The following is a 24,520-nucleotide window of genomic DNA, read 5'->3' as shown; positions in this document are numbered from 1 at the left end:
TTTTCCACTTATCGCAGCCGGTTCTGGTCCCTATTAACCGCAAAAAATGATGGAATACTGTACACTGTGGTCATGATGAGTCATCCAAAGTCTTTCCAAACAGCTATTCAAGGCATCTAGTAAAAATTTCTTTAAAAAAAAAAAAAAATAAAAAAAAATATATATATATATATATATATATATATATATTTTTAATATCGCAATATAATATCGCAATCTATCGCAAACCCCAAAATAATCGCAGCAATAGTTTTTTCCAATATCGTTCAGGCCTAGTTTCAATCTCTCTACTTCAATATTTTTACAGGATTTTTTTTTTTTAATCTAAGTACATTATTTTTATCCAATTGCTATATAAATGGTATGGTCATGCCAAATAACAGCCTTGTGCTAAATGGAATATTAAATATTCCAAATGTATTTATTCAGTACAACATGGCAAAATTACTCCATAATGGCCAAAACTATCGACTTCTTGCACCTCCCGAACGATATTTTATGCCACTGGAGTTAGCCCGGCTTTTGTCATTTCCCTGCCCCGGCTTCGGCGAGCGTAAACAAACCAGGAAACGTGACAGCTAGCTGACATGCTAACCCCATCCGAGCCGCGTTTCAAAGTCTTATTCTCGCCTTAAGAAGCGAAAAATCACACAAAACTACCTCGGATCATGTCACACGGCAGCGGGGTTGTCGATTGTATTCACTGATCGGCAACTCCCCCGGTGGCGAGCGAGTTATAGCTCGTCGTTCCCCTGCTGCAGGCAGGAGAGCTCGTTTGCCGTGGAATCAGCTGGAGAATGACCGCCGGATAAACTGGCTGACGTCGGAAGAGTGAGTAGATGCCCAAGCCCAACCCAAGGTTAGTGGTCTATTGCCGGGCACACAAAGAGGGCAGAAGGGGCTGCACGAGCATAAGCCAAGTGTAGTGCTCTCCCAGCGGGCACGCGAAGAGGACCGAGCGGGGTGTGCAACAAGCCGCCGGTCGTCGGCCGAGTGGCATTCTCGGTGGACAAGGAGCATAGCAAGCCACCTCCGTATTAAAACGTGTGCCATGATCCCAGTATTTCACATAATACAAAACACGATATTTATTCACTTCCTCTTCAGTCCAATGGTCCCACAGTTGTCGGACTTGTTTTGGCAAATCTCGGGGTGGGGATTTTTGAAACCCAAAAAAGGCTCACACGCCCCTCCCTGGTGCAGCAACAAAACCCTGCAGCACATTTGGCTGGCGTGATGCGAAAAATAAAACAATCCGCAAAATCAGCTGAATCTACAGTCCATCTGCATGCTATAAAACAGTGCTGTATTGTGAGATGCTGACCCAGGTGACATCATATTCGCATTCCTCCTCAAAACAGAAAGTTATTCATTTTCATGGCATGGGATTAAAAGAAATGTCAGGAGTGAGATTCTCTTTTGTGTTGTTAGATCCAGCGTTACTCCGTCAGAGGTGAGTAAATGAAGCCAATTGCATTGTTTGAATTCTTTGTTGATGAGACGTTACTATGTATCACAGAGCACTAAGCTTGTTAGCGATTATTCTAATCAGTGTCCTAAGTGTCTGTTTGTATAGTGTTTTGGAGAAGCATGGCGCTTCAGTTATTTTCAGATGTTAAAGTTGATAGTAAATTTCTTTTTATAAAGGGGCAGTTTATATGGTGACGCTGCGACAACAAGACGCAACAATTGTGTTGCGGAATTGCCTCTCCTTTATGCGGTAACAGCAAAAACGGAAGGCGAAGACACAAACCTTTGATTCCGGGCTTCAAAGTGGAAGGATTTGATTGCGAGACTTGCTCTGCAGTCATATAAATGGAAAGCTCTCGCGCCGACGACGTCAGCACTCGCACACGTAAAAATTAAAAACAGCAAACATGGCGGAACGTCAGCTTTAATTAACTGTTTTTAATAATCTTTTTTATTTAAAATTAGGGCTGTCAAATGATTAAATTTTTTAATCGAGTTAATTACAGCTTAAAAATTAATTAATCGTAATTAATGGCAATTCAAACCATCTATAAAATATGCCATATTTTTCTGTAAATTATTGTCGGAATGGAAAGATAAGACACAAGATGGATATATATATTCAACATGCGGTACATAAGGACTGTATTTGTTTATTATAACAATAAATCAACAAGATGGCATTAACATTATTAACATTCTGTTAAAGCGCTCCATGGATAGAAAGACTTGTAGTTCTTAAAAGATAAATGCTAGTACAAGTTATAGAAATTTTATATTAAAACCCCTCTTAATGTTTTAGTTTTAATAAAATTTGTAAATTTTTCAATCAAAAAATAAACTAGTAGCCCACCATTTTTTATGTCAATAACTACTTACACAATGCTCATGGGTGCTGAAGCCTATAAAATCAGTCGCACCCAAGCGCCAGCAGAGGGCAGCAAAACTCCACAAAACACAATTAACAAGTGGGCATTTCACTATGCTGTCATTTAAATCTGTCTGAGCGGGGCATGTGCGTTTAATTGCGTCAAATATTTTAACGTGATTAATTTAAACAATTTATTACCGCCCGTTAACGCAATAATTTTGACAGCTCTTTTTAAAATATAATCTTTTTTATTTAAAAATGTTTATCGTTTGTATTTTTGTGCTTTTTGGAGCAAAAGAAAAATGCCATTGCTTGGAGTGGACGGGTATGTTGTCTTCCAGGCTGAGGAGGTTGTTGGTGTCATGCAAGTGCATCTTTGGCTGTCGCCTTGTAAATCTGCACTACCCCCTAGTGCCTGGCATGAATACTACATCAATTTCACACAGAATTTCCGACATTGTTCGAATGGAGACGGAACCATATAAATGCAAGCATGAAATTTGTCTTATTCTCTGAGTGTCACCATGTAAACTGTCCCAAAGAAACCACACATATTCACATAAGAGTTTAGTCTCAACACAAACTCCCTTTCAAACTGTAAATTGTCATACGAGAGTGTGCTTTGAAATTGGATTTTGTCTTCATTGTTACTTACAACATGCCTAGAACAACTTGAAGTTATATGTGAAGGTAATTGAAAAAAGGGACATTCATCATCGTTTAATTAACTGGCCCATTAATCGATTATTTAAAAAAAAAAAAATCGTTAGTTGCAGGCCTAGAACAAATGTCATTTGTTTTGATACATAATACAGCCATTTAAATGACACTTAAGTCAAAACAAAATCATACAGCGGTCCTACACATCTCAAATTTGAATCCAATTTTTTTTTCTATTGCCATTGTTTCATAGCTAAAAGTGGTCTTGAAATTCAAAGGGATTGCATTGGCCCTGGTAGGTTGCATTGAATATGTTTTTCATTTCATTTCGTGGATCCGATTTCTGAGCCGATTTGATCGAAACAGAAAAGTAAAAGCACTTCAGCTCAACCTCCAACTCAGCCATGTGGCGAGAAGAGAGAATGAGGTGTGAAAGGAGGACGAGAGTGTGCAGATGTAGAGAAGCCTACTTTGAATGGAGGATGATGATGAGGAAGCGAGTGGAGAAGGGAACCGACGACAGTAGGGAAATCGAGTCAGTGGTGGCGAGGGGGGGTAAGTGGCAGCGCACAATGGGCCTCGACATGAACGCTCCTCGTTGCTCATTTACACACATCCCTTCCATTTCAACTCTCTAATGGAACTAGCGCCTGTTCGCATCCACTCACACAAAGAAATCACGCACACGCTGACACACCGGTGTCTACAGTGTACTTATACGCGCACACACACAACGTTGCAAACCCCCTCCCGAAAAAAAAGAGAACAAAAGAAACCACAGGGGCAGACGGCAAGTGAACACACGTATGCAGCAGCACACACTTCCCTGAAGATTTCATTCCTGGCAGATAAAGAAGATGATCCAGAGTATGTGAATGTATGTATGACAGTCATGAACATCCAGGTGCAAACATGTGAGAGTTCAAATCATGGGGATCTTTGCTCACGTCCATTAGTCAAAGCCTGCATGCTTTATCTCATATGCCCTGCCAATGTGTGCCGTCAATCATAATAATGTATGTATGTACGTATGTGTTTTGAGGCAGTGGATGAGGCCCATGATCGCTCTTATCCATCCTGGAGCCAAACAATAAATTACTCCCCAAGTTTCATTCCATCAATTGATATATGGGCACTGGGTCTTTTAGCGAAACAAGCCAACCCTGCATTCCTATTAAGACAAGGATTTCTTTCCCTTTCTGTTTAAGTGCCACCTTTTTCATTTTACAGTATTTTCTTATAACCTTGTAATGCAATTTTACCAGGTTTTCACAACAATTTGCGTTGACAGTGCCCAGACTGTCATTTTTCAAGCTTCTTTAGTTGGTCCTTTTGGGGATCTTCTGCAGATGTGTGGTTTCTCTTTCTCTCTTTAAACTTAATTTTGGACAACTGACATTTGTCCAAAACCAAATGTTGGTTTGACTTTAGCTTGTCAACTCGCCACTTGGAGTCACTTGCATAATTGAACCAGATGCCTTTCATTCCGCAAACCACCAACTTTTTATTGTTTGGGTTTGCGTTTGCATGAAAGGCATCATCATGTAAGATTATACTGCCAGTGCATTGTCCTATATGTAAATATGTATACCGTAATTTCCTGAATATAACGCACACTTTTTTCCCCCAAAATCAACTTGTAAAATCATGGTGCGCAATAAACGGGTACATGGATGGAGACAGAAATATATATGTATTACATATATATATATATATATATATAAACCAATTTTTTTTTTTTTTTATTGACACGGCCACGTTGTGTTGAAGAAACGTATGCGGCGACCCGTTGCCGACAAAAACGGTACGTGACGTCACCATTTTGTTTCGGTAATACTTCACTCTAATCGGCTGAATGATTTTGTCTGTGTTAAATTCTGCTTTTTTCACTCTTCATAAAGCACAGAAATTAGTTTCTTGAACTCATTTGATTCGACGTTTATTGCAGCTCCGCAACTCGGACCATAACAAACGTAAGCACACACACTTCCTGTGTCCGTCAACTATATCGGTCCCTCGGGAAACTCAAACCCAAATAACAATAGTTCCTATTGTTACTGCCGTGTTGACAGCGATGAGCTCTCATGGATTTCCGACTTATGTTCTCAATTTCGTTTTACTGTATCAATCCATGGAAGAAACATTTATTCATCATGATGAAACCAGCAAGTTATACAGCAGCCTTTAAAAGAAAAGTCTCATCTGTTTTGTTTTTTCCCCTAGATTCTGGTAAGTTGGAGAAGTTGTCAAATCATATTATTACCATAAATATTGTCAGTTTAAGGTAATGTTTTGAACTACCAATGTGCTATGCTTGTGCTGTGTTTCACCAGTCAGTAAAATGACATTTCTGAATCAGTACACGAGCTCTGTTTTCTTGTATTCTTCTATTTATTGGTGCTAAAATTAGGGTGCACATTATAAACGGGTACAATAATTTCCCCTAGATTTTACAAGCAAATTTGGGGTGCGCATTATACACGGGTGCACCTTATATTCGGAAAATTACGGTATATGTGAATATGTGAACCTACACTCAAGACAACACATTTGTTCTTGAAGACAAAAGCATGTTGCTGTGGAACTATTAAAAATGCCTGAGAAACAAAATGTTCATATTTATACTAGTATTTTGATTACTGGCCTTTGCACACCTAATGGGACTGTTGGATAGTGGTGTTTATTTGAAAAGAATGTACAGTGGGGCAAATAAGTATTTATCCAACCATCAATTGAGCAAGTCCTCCGACTTGAAAAGATTAAAGAGGCCTGTAATTGTTAACATGGGTAAACCTCAACCATGGGAGACAGAATGTGGAAAAATAAAACAGATAATCACATTGTTTGATTTTTAAATAATTTATTTCCATATTAGAGTGGAAAATAAGTATTTGGTCACCTACAAACAAGCAAGATTTCTGGCTGTCAAAGAGGTCTAACTTCTTCTAACGAGGTCTAACGAGGCTCCACTCGTTACTTGTATTTATGGCACCTGTTTTAACTCATTATCGGTATAAAAGACACCTGTCCACAAACTTAGTCAGTCACACTCCAAACTCCACTATGGTCAAGACCAAAGAGCTGTCGGAGGACACCAGGGACAAAATTGTAGACCTGCACCAGGCTGGGAAGACAATCTGCAATAGGTAAAACGTTTGGTGTAAAGAAATCAACTGTCGGAACAATTATTAGAAAATGGAAGACATAAAAGACCACTGATAATCTCCCTCGATCTGGGGCTCCATGCAAGATCTCACCCCGTGGCGTCAAAATGATAACAAGAACGGTGAGCAAAAATCCTAGGACCACACGGGGGACCTAGTGAATGACCTACAGAGAGCTGAGACCACAGTAACAAAGGCTACTATCAGTAACACAGTGCGCCGCCAGGGACTCAAATCCTTCACTGCCAGACGTGTCCCCCTGCTGAAGAAAGTACACGTCCAGGCCCGTCTGCGGTTCGCTAGAGAGCATTTGGATGATCCACAAGAGGACTGGGAGAATGTGTTATGGTCAGATGAAACCAAAATAGAACTTTTTGGTAGAAACACAGGTTCTCGTGTTTGGAGGAGAAAGAATACTGAATTGCATCCGAAGAACACCATACCCACTGTGAAGCATGGGGGTGGAAACATCATGCTTTGGGGCTGTTTTTCTGCAACGGGACGAGGAAGACTGATCTGTGTAAAGGAAACTGAATGGGGCCATGTATCGAGAGATTTTGAGTGAAAATCTCCTTCCATCAGCAAGGGCATTGAAGATGAGACGTGGCTGGGTCTTTCAGCATGACAATGATCCCAAACACACAGCCAGGGCAACAAAGGAGTGGCTTTGTAAGAAGCATTTCAAGGTCCTGGAGTGGCCTAGACAGTCTCCAGATCTCAACCCCATAGAAAATCTGTGGAGGGAGTTGAAAGTCCGTGTTGCCCAACAACAGCCCCAAAACATCACTGCTCTAGAGCCGATCTGCATGGAGGAATGGGCCAAAATACCAGCAACAGTGTGTGAAAAGCTTGTGAAGAGTTACAGAAAACGTTTGGCCTCCGTTATTGCCAACAAAGGGTACATAACAAAGTATTGAGATGAACTTTTGGTATTGACCAAATACTTATTTTCCACCATGATTTGCAAATAAATTCTTTAAAAATCAAACAATGAGATTTTCTGTTTTTTTTTTTTTTTTTTTTAGGTTTACCCATGTTGACAATTACAGGCCTCTAATATTTTCAAGTGGGAGAACTTGCACAATTAATGGTTGACTAAGTACTTATTTGCCCCACTGTATTATGATTACTGGCCTTTGCACATCTAATGGGACTGTTGGATAATGGTGTTTATTTGAAAATAATGTACAAGTATGTCGGACTACTTTTCATGTCTGACATTTGTGTAAAAAATTAACACTGTTCTTAATAAATAGGTATGGTAGTACAATTTCTGTGGTTAGGGAGACATGAGGGAGGTTATAAGGGGCAACTGAAGGGTCAGGCCAAGATCAGTCATGTCTTCTAACTACTCACACTAACAAACAAACAATACAATGTTGACAGAAGCACTGACTCACCTGTTTGTGCATCTCAATGTTGAGCCCGTAGGACATCTCGTAGTACTGTTGTGGAAATAGGAAGAGACAGACACACATTTCTATTAGCATGGCATCACATTTTTTATTTTATTTTTTTTGATACCTCGACTTCTCAGTTGAATTCATTCCGTTACCATGCTCTGAACTCAAAACATGTATCTCAAGTTACTATTATTCATCAAAATGGAAGTGAAATCTGAATGAGAAAAATAGCAAACCATCAGGATTGTACTGCATAAAAACAAAGTTATAACATCGTCCATCCATCCTCTGCCGCTTAATCTGCAGCTTTAGCAGGGAAGCCAAGACTTCCCTCTCCCGAGCCACTTCAACCAGTTTTTCCGGTGGGATCCCAAGGCGTTCCCAGGCCAGCCTAGAGACATTGTGTCTCCAGCATGTCCTGGGTCGTCACCGGGGCCTACCGCCGGTGAGACATGCCCGGAAAACCTCTCCAAGGAGGCGTCCAGGAGGCATCCGAACCAGATGCCCGAGCCACCTCAACTGGCTCCTCTCATATGGAGGAGGAGCGGCTCGAAGCAGAGTCCCTCCTGGATTAGCAAGCTTCTCACCCTATCTCTAAGAGAGAGCCCGGACACCCTGCGGAGGAAACTCATTTCGGCCGACCCACAGTTCGTGACCATAGGTGAGGGTAGGAACGTACATCGACTAGTAAATCGAGAGCTTCGCCTTTCCGCTCAGCTCTTTCTTCACCAGTATGGACCGGTGCAGAGTCCGCATCACTACAGATGCTGCAACGATCCGCCTGTCGATCTCCCGCTCCCTCCTACCTTCACTCGTGAACAAGACCCCAAGATACTTGAACTCCTCCACTTGGGACAGGATCTCATCCCCAACCTGGAGAGGGCATGCCACCCTTTTCCAACTGATGACCATAGTCTTGGATTTGGAGGTGCTGATCTCCATCCCAGCCGCTTCACACTTGGCTGCGAACCACTCCAGTGAGAGTTGGAGGTCATGGCTTGATGAAGCCAACAGCACCACATCATCTGCAAAAAGCACAGATGTAATGCTGAGGCCTCTAAACCGGACCCCCTCAACGCTTCGGCTGGCCCAAGAAATCCTGTCCATAAAAGTTATGAACAGAATCGGAGACAAAGGGCAGTCTTGACAGAGTCCAACCCTCACTGGGAACGAATTCGTCTTACTGCCGGCAATGCGGACCAAACTCTGACACCAATCAGACAAGGACCGAACAGCCCTTACCAAGGGGCTTGGTAGCCCATACTCCAGGAGCAAACCCCAGAGGACTCCCCGAGTAACACGGTCGAACGCCCTCTCCAAATCTACAAAACACATGTAGAGTTGTTGGGCGAACTCCCATGCAACCTCGAGGACCCAGCCGAGGGTGTAGAGCTGGTCCACTGTTCCACGGCCGAGACGGTCTGCCAATCCAGTGGCACTGTCCCCCATCTACACGTGATGTTGAAGAGGCGTGTCAGCCACGACAGCCCCACAACGTCCAGAGCCTGTAGGAACTCCGGGCGGATCTCACTGACCCATGGGGCCTTGCCACTGAGGAGCTTTCCAACCACCTCAGTGATTTCAACCCCAGAGATAGGAGAGCCCAGCTTAGGGTCCCCAGACTCTGTTTCCTCAAAGGAAGGCGTGTCGGTGGAATTGAGGAGGTCTTCGAAGCATTCTCCCCACCAACTCACTACGTTCCGAGTCGAGGTCAGCAGTATCCCATCTCCATCATACACAGTGTTAATGGTGCACTGCTTTCGTCTCCTCAGACGCCGGATGGTGGACCAGAATTTCCTCGAAGCCGTCCGGAAGTCGGTTAGTTATAACATTAAATGAATGAAAAAAAAAATTAAGTTCAGATTGTCATGGACAATATGCATCTTCTGCACCTTTGGCTTCCAGGAAGAAGTATAACCCAGACATAAAAAGCATACACATTTGATATAGAGGACTTTAAAAAAATCGATTATGACATGCATCGCCATTCGACACGTGACAATTCGATTACGATTAATAAAGGTTAAAAAACGATTATTTTCACTCATAACTTTATGACAGCCGCTTGTAGAGGAACGAAATTCAAGACACATCTGCCGCCGGGACACCGTTAACGGACGAACGCACAACGTTATGATGGATGATCCCAGTTACTGGAAGAGAGTTTTACTCCTTTTTAAAAGACTGGAAAATAAATTTGTGTATGAGACAGGCAGGGACAGAAGCGCGACCCAGCGGTCATGCTTCTGTGCGCAAGTTATTTTTTAGAGCGAGAGGGGAAGAGAGATAGTTCGTTGCTCCTTGTCTTTCAGATGTCCAGCAGTAGTTTTAAGACATTTCAATTGAAAAATGTCCTGAGTGTGTTGCTAAGAATTGTGTGCGTCTATAAGAGGTGAGTACATGAACCCTCTTGTACTGTTTAGCCTTTATTGTTGTTGTTTTTAAGATGTTAATAGTTAGCGGCGAGCGCTAAGCTAATTAGCCAATTCGCTAACGTGTATTTCATATGCAGAACGTGTAAAACCATGATTAAGAACAGCAGTAACACTACAAACATGCGAAATAGTACAGAAATCTGTTGTTGCAAGTGCTGCCTGGGAGCCGACAGGCATGTGTGTGCGTAGGCGGGCTGGGAGAGAAGAAAGTGTGCGTGCTGTAATGAGTGTGTGTGTGTCTGTGTTTTTTTATGTGCTCGTCAATAAATGCCACAAGTTAAAAGTGATTTAGAGCAGTTGTGATTTCCACCTGTCACTCCAAGAGTTACACAAGGGAGGTAACACTGTGAAAACAAAGTATATTGGTTAAAATAAGTCTTACTTCTTAAGACACTTTGTTTGTGTCCAGAACATGTGGAATTCATTCCACCAGTGTAAATTTTATTGTATTGTTGAGAGAAATAAGTACTGCCTTTAAAAGGTTAATGTTTTTGCAATTATTGTAAAAAATAAATAGATAAAAAAAGCAGTTTAAGGGCAGCTTTTTGTTGTATGGGCATGTTTCCACCGTTCCTGTTGAATTATAATGATATTTTAAATAGATAATGGACATAAAATTTGTTTGGATACTTTATTGATCAGTAATGTGCGATGCATCGATAATCGCGATAATCACGATAACCGCGATAATCGGCAATACCGTGATCATCGTTCAAAAATCGAATCATAGCACCCTGAATTAGGCCTGGACGATATTGGAAAAAACTATCATTGCGATTTTTGGGGGGCTTGCAATATATTGCGATATTAAAACTAGAAGAATTTTCACCACATACCTTGAATAGGCATTTTTGGGATAGGCCTGAACGATTGGAAAGAATTAACATTTAACAGGTGATCCCTGGGTCACAACACACGTGATTTTGTCCACATAAGGCTGTAAGTTGTTTCCGCTAATATATGTTTGTGTATGAATTTGTAACTAAGTTTACAGCTACAGTTTCTGGAGTTACGTGTGAGCGATTTGCTACGAGAATTGTAAATAGTACGTTAGCTTTTGTAGCATTTAAGCTTGATGACTTTTGTTAGCCAAATTAGGCTAATTTAATCGACTAAATTTCCATTTTGAGCAGACTAGATGGATGTTTGAACACCAATTGTTCTCAAGTGTTTTATTGTTAAAATTTGTGTTGTTTTGAACATAAGTTTACATGTGTGTCACAGTTTTACAAATTGTCCAAAGTGGAGGAAGTAAAAAGCTTCAAAAAGCACAATTGCCTTATCTGCGGACTGTAAAGCTGAATAACTTCACGTTTAATGAGGACAGAACACGTCATAATAATATAGTAAATTAAATTATGAGATATTGTGAGGAACAATAAGGTACTGTGTATGCAACAAAAAACAAACAAAAAAAAAAAAACGAGACAAAATGGCGGGCAAGACTGGCGTCGTAAAGTTGAAATCGCGCAATTCGAGTACGTCAAAAACCGGGAACTACCTGTATATATCTAAAAATACAAACACGATCCTTTTAACCTGATTCCGATCATTTGAAAAATGGCGCAATTGGCCTGATTTCCGATCACGTGATCAGATCAGGGACGTGATTAGATCAGGGACATTCCTAATTTATATCATGCGGTTTATCCAGTCTCGCTGTATATAAAAGGGACGCAGAATCTGCACACTTGCTGTTTTTATGAAGTATAACAAAATTTAACATAAAAAAAATAAAAAAATTTTTTTTTTAAATTGCACATTCTGCGATGTGACTATTGTGCATCCGCACATTGCGATGGCGATGTTCAAACGATATATTGTGCAGGCTTACCCTGAATCGTAATCAAATCGGATCGTGGGGTGCCTAAGATGGTTCACCCCTAATTTGATAATAGAAGACACTAAGCAGTAGTACCATCAGTTAGTTTTCGCAGTATGTAAAGAAAATATGTGATTATCTTTACATTGCCTGTCACATGTGTTGCTGCATTGTTCAAGTTAAAGGTTACGATAATAAAAGTTGATGCCAATTTTGTTAGCCTATCAGCAGTACATTGCATTGTGTTGCATAAAGCTACATGACTTTTGAAAGGTTAAATTATGTGGTTTGGATGAATACACAACTTGAAATTTCTTTCTTAATTGTTTGTCCATCCATCCATCCATCTAAACTAACATCTAAAATGTCCACCAGTCTCTTTAGAATAGTGATATTCTGAAAACAGATTAGATACAAACAGGAAACAGAAATGTGAGCCAAAAAAAAAAGTGACAATAGACAATGCATTTTTGTTGTGATTGTTTGTGTGTCCATGTGTGTGTTGAGTGTTAATGAGAGGACCACCCTCAAGGAGTAAACCCAGTTAATCACCCACTCAGTCTGCAGGAGAGATGGGCTCTGTGACTGGAAAACAAACACACACACACACCATCTCGCACAGACACCCACACATGTTCTCTGTGCTTTTCAGTGTAGCACACAAGCCCATGAGGAAGCTCCCTAAAGTAATTACAGCGCTTGGGAAATGGAGGCGCTGCTGACCGGGGGAGCGGGGGCAACCTGATATGCTATTAGGGAAGGTTTTGTGTTTGTGTGCGTGCGTGTGTGTGACAGGAAGAGAGTGGATACAAGGCTGGGCTTGCCAGGGATGGATAGCAGAAATGATTGAAAATGCAGCTTTAAGCACAACATTCTATATTTCTTCTGAATACAACTTAGACAAAATATCTTTTTTTTTTTTGCTAGTAGTTGATGGACAGCGAAGAAAACATTTTTTTTTAATCAAAGGGTTTTTAAGTATTCCGCCTGACCCTCACTAAGCAACAGTTGCTTTCGAATTAATGTTTAAGAATCGTTTGTTTAAAAAATTTAGGAACAACTTTAATGTGTAATACCATTTCATTCCATCCTTAAGTACATATCGTTTCATCTTCTCCCCCCCTAAAATTTAAGTGCAGTATTAATGCTAAAACTGTGTCTTAAAGTGCATGTGACATGAAAAAGCATGCTTATTTCATAATACACGCAGTGTTTTATGCTCCTGAATGATATGGACCGCTTGGATGTATGTGGAAGCAATTGCTATATTTATTTAGTTTTTTGAATCCCGCGCCATGAAAATGAGTGACTTCCGGCTTCGGTCTTGCATTGAGGAGGAGGGCGCTGTGACGTGTACGGATGAAGGCGTCCTCTTCACTATACAGCCTTACTGTTGTGTATGAGGACTAAGGATTCAGCTAATTTTGCGGATTATTACGTATATTTTTCGCATCACGCTGGCCAATTGGCTGCAGAAAAATCTTGCTGTATGAGGGAGAGGCATGTGCGCCTTTTTGGAGTTTCAAAAGGTTCCCATTCACCGTGGATATTGGCCAAAACAAGCCCTACTACTGTGGGACCATTGGACTTAGGAGGAAGTGAGTAAACATCGTCTTTTGTATTATGTCAAATACGAATACAGCGATTACAAAGTAAACACTACAAACTTTCTTTAAATAAAGGACTACTTCCGTTTGATCATTGATAGGCAGGTAAAATGCTCTCCTCATGCACATTAGTTGCACGCTAGCTGCACAACAACTGCAGCCACCCTCCTCCGGGGAACGAGCTGTAAATTGCTCTCCGCCGGGCGGTTTGCCGAGCCACGAAGACAATCGACGACCCAGCCGTCGTGTCAAATAATCCGGGCTAGTTATGTGTGATTTTCCACTTCGAAGACTTTGAAACATCACTCGGTTTGGGTTAGCATGTCGGCTAGCGTCACGCCTCTTGGTTTGTTTACATTCTCCGAAGCCGGGGAAGGGAAATGATATATGTCCGATTCAGGTGTCATAAAATATCGTTCGGGAGGTGCGACAGTAAAGGTGAAGTCGACAGTTTTGACCATTATGGAGTAACTTTGCCATGTCGTCCTGAATAAGTGCATTTTTATTATTTCATATTCCATTTAGCACAAGACTGTTATTTTTCATGCCCATGCCATTTATTTAGCAATTTGGGAAAATACTTGGATAAAAAGAATATCCTGTAAATATATTGAAGTAAAGAGACATTAAAGAGATTTTGCAGCTCTCTTCGTCGCGTTTTCCTCGTTGTGAATAGTTCCCCCTCGACGGGCTGACTGGTCCTTCTCAAGCCATTTATTTAGCTATTGGGGAAAAATAACTGGATAAAATGGTAAATGGTAAATGGTGTTATACTTGTATAGCAGAATATCCTGTAAAAATATTGGAGTACAGAGACTGAAACAATTTTGCGGCTCTCTTCGTCGCGTTTTCCTCGTTCTGAATAATTCCCCCTCAATGGGCTGTATAGTAAAACCGATGAGCCCAGTCTTCCGCTGACGTCATCCACCTGTTGGGGACGCTTGAGCCCTATAATGGTAGGCGTCAACGTTTATTGCAGCTCTGCAACTCGGACCATAACAAACGTAACAACACAGACTTCCTGTGTCCGTCAACTTTATCTGTCCCTCGGGAAACTCAAACCCAAATAACAATAGTTCCTATTGTTAATGTCATGTCGACAGCGATGAGCTCTCTCGGATTTCCGACTTACGTTCTCACTTTCATTTTACCGTATCAATCCATGGAAGACACATTGATTCATCATGATGAAACGAGCAAGTTATACAGCAGCCTTTAAAAGAAGTCACTTCTGTTTTGTTTTCTCTTAGATTCTGGTAAGTTGGACAAGTTGTCAAATCATATTATTACCGTAAATATTGTCAGTTTATGGTAATGTTTTGAACTACCAATATGCTATGTTTGTGCTGTGTTTCACCGTTCAGTAAAATGAAATTTCTGTATCTGTAAACGAACTCGTTTTCTTGTATTCTTCTATTTATTGGTGCTAAAATTAGGGTGCGCGTTCTAAACGGGTACAATAATTTCCCCTAGATTTTACAAGTAAATTTGGGGTGCACATTATACACGGGTGCGCCTTATATTCAGGAAATTACGGTATTTCATAATGTTTGTAAACAACGTAAAGCAATTGACTACCACTGATCTGAACTGGTTCAATCTTCAAAATGCGTTGTGTTTGAAGTTGTTCCACCAAATATACCCCAATAGGTTTGTGGAAGGCATTTTCTCACAAGTCTGTATAAAATGCTTGGTAGGTTTGTCAGCGTAAGTTAGCAAAACATAGTGACTAGCAGTGTGAAAGCATTCAATACATTCAAGCGAGCACATCTGTCCCATTATTCCGTGCAAGGGAAAAGTCAATTACTTAGCCAGTAACCTTAATGGGCATGTTAACTATGTCTGTAATTTCCACCATTCTAATGGGTCTATTATTGAATCCACTTACCTGTTGGAATGTAAATTATGGCAGGCGTTCGGTCTCCCTTGGAAGCAATACTAGCGAAAACATCTTCCCAACCGGCACTTCACTCTTTCTAACTTCAATCAATCTTTATTCAAACAGTTTTTCTTGTTCTCTCAGTCATACACATTACACAAATGAGTTTTCAGCAAATAGATGAGCACACTTATCTGTAATTCACCTATTTTCAGATTGCTTTTAACCTTTCTCCCTTTACTCATACTGTCAATAACTGGTGTGTTTTCACTATTCATGGTTGGATTTGGTCCTTATGCTGAAAAAAATGATCAGCTGTTTAAAGCAATTTCTTGTTACAATTAATTATTGATAAGGGTGTAACGGTACATGTAGTGTATTGAACCGTTTCGGTACGTGGTGCTCTGTTCGGAACGGAGGCGTACCGAACTGTTTTCTGACGTAATGTAACCCTTACTTTTCGAGGCTGTGAGTCGATCAGGTTACAGTTTCTTTGTGTAGATTATATTTACTCAGTCTTCTCTACTATATTGAGGACCAACAGTATAACCCAGAAACGTCAACGGCGCGACAACGTGGCCGCTGCGAGAAGGCAGTGAAACGCGGGCGTTAAAGTCAGTCAGCCAATGCACACCAGTCGCAGTGCGGCCCCGTGTTAGACGAGTCCCAGATGCAGCTCAACACGACGCACTCGAAAAGAACGGCAGAGTTTACTATTTTACGTGAGACGCGACCCTCCTGCGTCAATACTACAACCGGTAGCTAGGATCTGGCAGACCGGAAGTCACTCGTGCAAAAATACGGTGGATCCGGTCGATTTTCAAACTAATATGCAATCGTAACCTACATCAGATCTCTTGAGTGGTAGATCGGGGCACAGTTGACTTGTCTTTGTTGATTTACTGCTGTCTTCTCTGCTATAATAATAACCAACACGGCCCCGTGTTCAATACAAAAGCCTCCTACCACAACAAAACAAGTAAGAACTAATATTCACATAGGAACTTAAGTCATACAACATAAAATATAGACCCCAATCACCAACGTCACACAATCACGTGATCGCTGTATTGTGCCGCCATATTGTCCGTCATTGTCATGGATCGTAGTTTCTAAAGGTGGATTCACTTGCAAATCATGGAAGCCCCGGTGCTTTCAGACGCTGTAAACTCATTGTATGAGTTGCATAAAAGCCGTTATTTGGAAAAGCTTCGGTCCATCCAGTCGCCAGATCCATATTTGATGCCCAAACCGATGTTTCCTCCCGTCCGGTCCCGTGCGTCAGAGCTCGTCCTGAGACCACAAAATTTCCAATCATACTCCAGTTTATGTCACGATGAGGGTATACCCAAAATCGGCACTGGCCCGAATATAAACCGACATTTGGTCAGTTGAGCGTCACCGTTATCACGATTGTAAAATGACACTTGATCAACAACGGGCCGGTGCGTGCCGAAAAATAGCTGCCCCGCATGAAATGTCCCCCCTGACGGGAGCGCTTATTCATAACGCTTTATTGATGTGAAAACATCAAATGTTTTCATGGACGCGTTACAGTAATGGATTTACGACTGTAAGATCGGTTTTAAATAATTAAATTACACAAAATATTAGTACTGTATTTTAGTAACAAATCGTGGACTGGGCCACATAACCATCTTTGAACAGAAATGTATTAGTCTACAGGTTTTCACGACCATATCCCAATGACAATCACACAGGTATGACATTTATTAGTTCAAGCAGAGTAAAACAATACATATTCACGGTACAAGAAAGTCGTTTCCGTGTGGGCGCTCCCGTCAGGGGGGACATTTCACGCAGGGCGGCTATTTTTCGGCACAATACCTGTTGTTGTGCTCACCTTCTTGCTGTGCTACCGTTGCGACGAGCTTCGTAGTCTCCGTCTGATGATGTCTGCGATCGTGTTGGCATCATATTGATGTTTTCGCTGCTGTCTAACGGCTGTCGATACAAACGCATCATGCACCGAGACAAACAAACCGTGCTGCTTTATAGAGATTTGCCCTTTTAACAATGGGCCCACAGCAACTACTAAAATGACCGTTTATCTTCTCTGTTACTGCAACCAACCGGCACACATGCCTTCAACATTTTGATTAATCAATGTTAACGATTGTCAGGAAGGTTTTTGGGTTTGTTTACCAGGCGGTGATTCCTTAGACAAGCAGAAAAACACGCAGTAATAGGAGGAATGTACCTAGCGGTAATATGTAAACACGATGAGCTGACGGACAATATGGCGGCACCAGGGGGGCGGAGTTGGGACATCACGTGATTGGGGTCTATACAATATAAATGAATACTACATCACATTTGTAAAATAAAAGCACATAATAAAATAAAATAAATAATAGCCCATTTAAATAAAATAAATTGAAATGAGCTAAGACAACTGTCATTAAATAATAAGAATAACACACAGATCCTGCTTACACAATTAAACTTATTAATTTCTGTGTAGCGCTTTAACTTGAGAAAATCCACCAATAAAGCTTTTGAAAACCGTTTATAAGAAAAAAAAAAAAGATTCCTTGAGACATTTCATTTGTAAAATACATGTTTGTCATTTGGATTGCTTTTCTCTTTAGCACAGGACATTTTTCTTCTTTCTTTCTTTCTTTCAGAAAGAAAGCTGACCAATACACGGGGTCTGAAAGGCAAATTGTTGTTGGATTATCTTTAAATACCTGCTACTTTTTGAGCAGAATTCTAGCTTTGTATAGGCTAATGTTCCTATTGTTGAAAACACAAAGGTGTGTAATAAACAACTAGCACATTTATATTTTGCATTTTGTTTTCTTACTGTACCAAAAATTAACTGAACCGTGACCTCAAAACCGAGGTACGTACCGAACCGAGATTTTTGTGTACCGTTACACCGCTAATTAATGAGCAACACAATTTTTGAATTTCTCCATTTAACTTAGTGCTGCAACAATTAAACGACTAACTCGCGTAATTTAATTAGAGAAAAAGCCTGCAATCAAATTTTGCTGCTTCGAGTATTCGTTTAATCAGAGTGGCGTTGTCATGGTTTGTTTTGAAAGTGTTTGTATTTAGTTTTAATGATTTGGGTGAATACATTCCCCTCTAGTGGCAATAGTGAATATCACATAACTCATTTAACATGGCTGAATCCAGCTGCTCCCTGTTAAGTCCAATATAAAGTAAGTTTTTGTTGGCGCTAATATGTATATATATATATATATATATATATATTGCACTCATAATTTAGTTAATCGGTATATTTAGCCGTTTTTGTGGAAATATTAGTTGGAATTTTTTTTTTTTAATAGCGTTTAAGCCAGGGGTCCCCAATGACCGGGCCGCGGACTGGTACCGGTCCGTGGCGCATTTGGTACCGGGCCGCGCAGAAATAATAAATAATTTATTAACGACCGCATTCTGGCCGATTGACTTTGGCCTGTGCCGCTTAACACACCAATATCCCTGTCTACTCTACATATACAACTACAGGATTAGAGGTCGTCATAGAAATGCATTGATTGGACTGTTACCATTTTGTCTTGTTTTGTATATCTATGTGCGCTTTGCCTCGATAACAACGTATGACGTAGGTTGTCGCCCATCACATTTTTTCCCGGAAATAATCAGCCCCCACACTGGAATGACTGAAAAACAGACGTCTTTGGACGGATTTTTAATGGGGAAAAGAGAAACTGACGAGCCAGAAGATGAGCCTACAACCTCGAAAAAAGCAAAATCTACGCTACTTCCCAATCACTAAAGACCCACGAACTGTGAAGGAGTGGATTCGTGACCCCTATGTGAATAAACCGAGTGATTCGAGCATGTCTGTGCAACAGGAATATCAGTAAGGAATAACATTTGTAGAGATCGCAAATCACAGCGACCTAAAACGTACATTTGAGACAATAACTCTACCAAGGTTCTGGATTAAAGTCATTTCGGAATATCCTGACATCGCTAGGAGATCACTGAAAACTGTGCTACAATACCCAACATTGTATCTTTGTGAAGCGGGCTTCTCTCACTCTTCCATCTCGGGACCATCTCGTCGCAACGAAACAAGTTCAGGCCTCCCACTGATTCAGCGAGTGAGTTGTATTTTCCCTGCACTTAACACGTCGGGGTTAAAAACAAATGTTATTTTATATTTGCTGTATTTTTCTGCCGCACATTGCCGGTGTTCTGACAAATTTGCCATTCGCGCAACGTTAAAAATGACCGCGAATGCAGCGATTCCAAAGTACACACAAACTTTCTTTAAAGAAAGGAATATTAACTTACGTTTCCCATGTTAGCTGCACACAACTGCATTCAGCTCTGTCGTTAAGCATTAATTTACGCCATTTTCGTGTTGCACATGTATGTTTATGATGTAAATAGTTTTTTAGCACCGTTGGATAACATTGAGAGTCCAACTGAATATAAAAGAGGGCTTTTTTCAACGGCACAAAAGCTTTGGGAGCAAAATTTTATAAGGGTGCAAAATTTGACAGAACACCGGTCCGTGAAAAAAGACCCAAATCACACCGGTCCGTGGTGCAAAAAATGTTGCGGACCCCTGGTTTAAGCTAGCCGACTTTTGCTATTCAAGTTGGCCTATTGTTCTCTTGTTGTACTTAGATCCTTATTTATTTATTTTTTTTATACCGTTTGAGGCTAAGCTCGAGTATTTTAATGTATTTTTAAATGAAAGTGCAATTCTGCATAGTTTGAAGAAACACTTGGGAATCTTATTTTGTGTTTAATGCTCTTTTGAAAGCGCAATCTTAGCAAAGCCTCCTAAAATTTATTCTGCGACACATTAAATGTTCCCAATCCGATTACTCGATTATTCGAACTAACTAGTTGATAGAATAATAGACTACTAAAATAATCAACTTTTGGTTGGTAAACAGCAGTTTTGTGGTGTAAAGTGTCTTAAAGCAAGCAAATACATTGTGATAAGCGCTTTGCAAGCTATCACAGTGCAAGTTGCAAAATGGGGTCATATTAAATTTGGGCAGACACGTGATATTAACGTGTCACATTGGCTTTGGGCGAAAAAAAACAACGTGACCTTTTTCTAAATAACTCGTGTTTACATAATTTTGCGTCTGACTGAATATATGTGTGTGTGTACAGCTCAGTGCGTGCAGACAGGGGAGGCCGCTAAGTGTGTTTGTGTTTGTGTGTCTCATGGTGGAGGGAGCTGTTTGGCGGCACAGATTAGATGAGATTAAAGCCAGTCAGAGGATCAATTAGAGGCAAAACATCACAGGGCTACATTGCAAGCAACAATGAGATTAGCCCCTGAGGTGGAGTGTGTGTGTTTGTGTGTGGACATGTATGTGGGGAGGCAAAAAGGGCGGTGGGGGTTGTTTAGGGGAACACAGAGGAGACAAAGGGCTGTGAGCATTTAAAGGATTATCGTGTGCTCCATTTCAACTGAGGTCTTGTTTTTGGGGGGATTGGGCGATTAGCTCGTTGGATCAACTGATTATTAGACTGGCAAAACACATGCTCAAACTGGATAAACACTGCACTATTTTAGCGAGGTTGTGGTTCAACTCACACTCTAAATTGCCAGTCTTGGGGTGGGACGCATCATACATAATGTGTGACAACATAATTTGACCGGTCACGATGCTAGTGGTTGATGGATGTTGTACTCATATATGGATGGCCTTGGAGTATGTTTCATACAAATACAGTCCCTGACAAAAGTCTTGTCGCTTATCCATTTTGTAGAAACAACTGCTAATAACCTGACTTTTAATTATTTAATTGGTTTCAGAAATGGCTCATATGAAAGCTAAGACCCTCCCAAATGATGTTGAATGTACAAAAATATATTTGTTTCACTGAAAAAAGATTTATCATTTAATAAAGACATAAAGGTCAAATTTTGCCAAGACAAAAGTTTTGTTGTCGATAGAAAGTAGTGTGAAAATTGAACAAAAAATGTACTTCAAATACAAAAATATGTTACATAACATAAGCGAATTAAGTAGTGGTGCTGTGAGATCCAAATTTAATATTTTGTATGACTTCCATGGGCTTGAAAGACTGCATCCATACGGTTCGGAAAGGATTCATACAATTTATTGATGAAGTCATCAGGAACATCAAAGAAAGCAGTCTTGTATGCCTCCCAGAGTTCATCAACATTCTTGGGTTTCGTCTTCCATGCTTCCACTTTTATCCTACCCCAGACATGCTCAATGATGTTCATGTCTGGTGACTGGGCTGGCCAGCCCTGGAGCATCTTGATTGAAGTATGCGATGGAGCACCATCCTGCTACAGAATTTGTCCCTTTTTACGGTTAGGAATGTAAGAGGAAGCTAAGATTTGTTGATATTTCAGAGTATTTATGTTGCCTTCCACCCTGCAGATCTCTCGCACACCCCCATACTGGATGTAAGCCCAGACCATGATTTTGCCACCACCAAACTTCACTGTTTTCTGAGTGAATCTCGGATCCACGCGGGCTCCAGTAGGTCTCCTGCAATATTTGCGGTGACTGTGGTGTAATTCAATGGAAGATTCATCTGAAAAATCCACCTTTTGCCACTTTTCCAGCGTCCATCCTTTTGACAGGCTGTGTGCCACACGTTTTTTTAATTGTCTTTTATTTAATGCTGGTTTCTGGGCACTAATTCGACCATGGAGGCCATTTCTAGACAGAATTCTGGTTGACACAGGGACTACAGGTGACCAGGTCTCGTGGAGCTCTGCTGCAGTGGAAAAAGATCCAAGATCCTCCAGGACTGGCCAGCCAAATCACCAGACATGAACATCATTGACCATATCTAGGGTAGGATGAAAGAGGAAGCATGGAAGACAAAACCCAAGAAGGTTGATGAACTCTGGGAGGCATGCAAGCCAATTGAATAATTAAAAGTCAGGTTATTAGCAATTGTTTCTACAAAATGGATAAGCGACAAAACTTTTGTCAGGGACTGTAGGTGTGGTTTTGGTTATTGGTCGGTACACCTTTTGGGCTTCATTTTGTCATCTAATTTTAGAAAAGAACCAGCTGCAGCCACAAAATAAGAAGCAGTAGAAAGAAGTTTTATAGGTCGTGCTTTTATGGCTTGCTTTTATTTCCCAACTTGTGTTAAAGGAACTCATGATGGAACATCATAAAGGTTCTTTTTCTGTTTTTCAATGACCAATTGTGTATCGGAAAACGTTTTTGATGACACGCATGTATGGAAAAAATTGAAATAGACTTGTTTTCCTTTTTTCTTTTTACAGAATTGAAAGAAAAAAAACAAATGTAAACAAATGGACTGACTAACAGAACTCTAAATAACATCAATCAGCGTAGCTTTTAACTAGGAGATCAAGATGAGAAATTCAATTCTGGCTAGTCATGTGGATTATGAGGGAGAGAAATGCTAATTAGGTTTAAGTCAGACAAGCTGACACGCTTCACACTTGAACAGAGTATAGTCCCTTTCAGCCTTATATCCTGGTAAATTCCCTTGTAAGGTGACGCAGGATTTATGCATGTCTTGGCTTTCAGACATGGGGAGGTGTCCGATGAGTAACCCGGGTTGTATGTCTGAAAGCGGTTTCTGATTCATCCAATGTTGGCGATTTGACGCTTTCTGTGCAGTGAGGGCGGCTGGCGCGATTTTATAACCCGGACATTACGTCATTTTTGGTCAGCATCGGCAACAAAATAAACTACACATTTCCATCTACGATCCAGTAGCAATTTAATTACGTTATGTTTCCACTTTCCAGTTTAATTTTGCCGTTTCCAGTTCGCCATGTTGATAATTGCGATGTTTGTTTACCGCTTTTCGTCTTATTGCGACGAAAGAGGAAATGACGATATGCCCGCCATGATATTTACGTCATTACTTCGCGCTGTGACCCTGGAATTCAACTGCTGCTTTCACAAATGCCATGTCCCGGGTCACGACCCGGTTAATGTCCGCGTCATCTCCGTGTCAGTCGACCCGGGAAATTGCTTTCACACATCGGGGCGACCTGTTTAAATTCCGGAATTAACCGGGGTTCAGGTATGTATGAAAGGGATTTGTGTAAATGTATAGTATGAAAAGAGTACGTGTCACGGTAAGTCGTAAAATGCTTGTCTCACAATCATTAGAAAGGAGAACAAAATTCATAGAATGAATGACTATGGCTACAGTGCTGGCCGAAAGTATTGGCTCAAAATGCACAATTTCGCCCAGAAAATAATTGCACTTACAAATGCTTTGGTAGCAATATCTTTATTTATATTGCTTCCAGTATTTTTTTTTTTTTAAATCATCATCATTTTGCACAAAACTCCCAAAATGGGCCGGACAAAAGTATTGGCACCCTCAGCCTAATACTTGGTTGCACCAAGAGACCCAGCTTTCTCACACTGGGCCCAACATTATGCTGCAAAAATTGTTGGTAGTCTTCAGACTGCATAATGCCATGCACACGGTCAAGCAGTCCAGTGCCAGAGGCAGCAAAGCAACTCCAAAACATCAGGGAACGTCCACCATTTTTGACTTTGGGGACTGTGTTCTTTTCTTTGAAGGCCTCGTTTTTTTTTTATTTCCCTGTAAACTCTATGTTGATGCCTTTTCCAAAAAAGCTCTACTTTTGTCCCATCTGACCAGAGAACATTCTTCCAAAACGTTTTTGGCTTTCTCAGGTAAGTTTTGGCAAACTCCAGCCATTTTTATGTCTCTGGGTCAGAAGTGGGGTCTTCCTGGGTATCCTACCATAGAGTCCCTTTTCATTCAGACGCCGATGGATAATACAAGTTGACACTGTTGTACCCTCGGACTGCAGGACAGCTTGAACTTGTTTGGATGTTAGTCGAGGTTCTAAACCACCATCCACACAATCTTTCGTTGAAATCTCTCGTCAATTTTTCTTTTCCGTCCACATCTAGGGAGGTTAGCCACAGTGCCAAGGGCTTTACACTTATTGATGACACTGCACACAATGTACATAGGAACATCCAGGTCTTTGGAGATGGACTTGTCGCCTTGAGATTGCTCCTGCTTCCTCACAATTATGCTTCTCAAGTCCTCAGACAGTTCTTTGGTCTTCTTTCTTTTCTCCATGGTCAATGTGGTACACACAAGGTCACAGGACAGAGGTTGAGTCAACTTTAATCCATTTTAACTGACTGCAAGTGTGATTTAGTTATTGCCACAACCTGTTATGTGCCACAGGTAAGTAAAAGGTGCTGTTAATT

General features: G+C 40.9%; 1 protein-coding gene across 2 annotated transcripts in view; it reads right to left on the bottom strand.

Annotated features, from left to right (window-relative positions):
* tle5 (TLE family member 5, transcriptional modulator) overlaps nucleotides 1-24,520 on the bottom strand; it is a 102,452-nt gene that overhangs the window by 23,237 nt on the left and 54,695 nt on the right. For both annotated transcript variants that reach the window (XM_057840499.1, XM_057840498.1), the window contains exon 4: nucleotides 7,566-7,610. In XM_057840499.1, the coding sequence (XP_057696482.1) occupies nucleotides 7,566-7,610 (45 nt within the window). The remainder of the gene's footprint in view (nucleotides 1-7,565; nucleotides 7,611-24,520) is intronic.

This window comes from Corythoichthys intestinalis, chromosome 7 (genome assembly GCF_030265065.1).
Source record: "Corythoichthys intestinalis isolate RoL2023-P3 chromosome 7, ASM3026506v1, whole genome shotgun sequence".
NCBI classification, from domain to species: domain Eukaryota; kingdom Metazoa; phylum Chordata; class Actinopteri; order Syngnathiformes; family Syngnathidae; genus Corythoichthys; species Corythoichthys intestinalis.
Note: the sequence above shows the minus strand (reverse complement) of the source record. Positions and strands in the feature narration are given on the sequence as shown.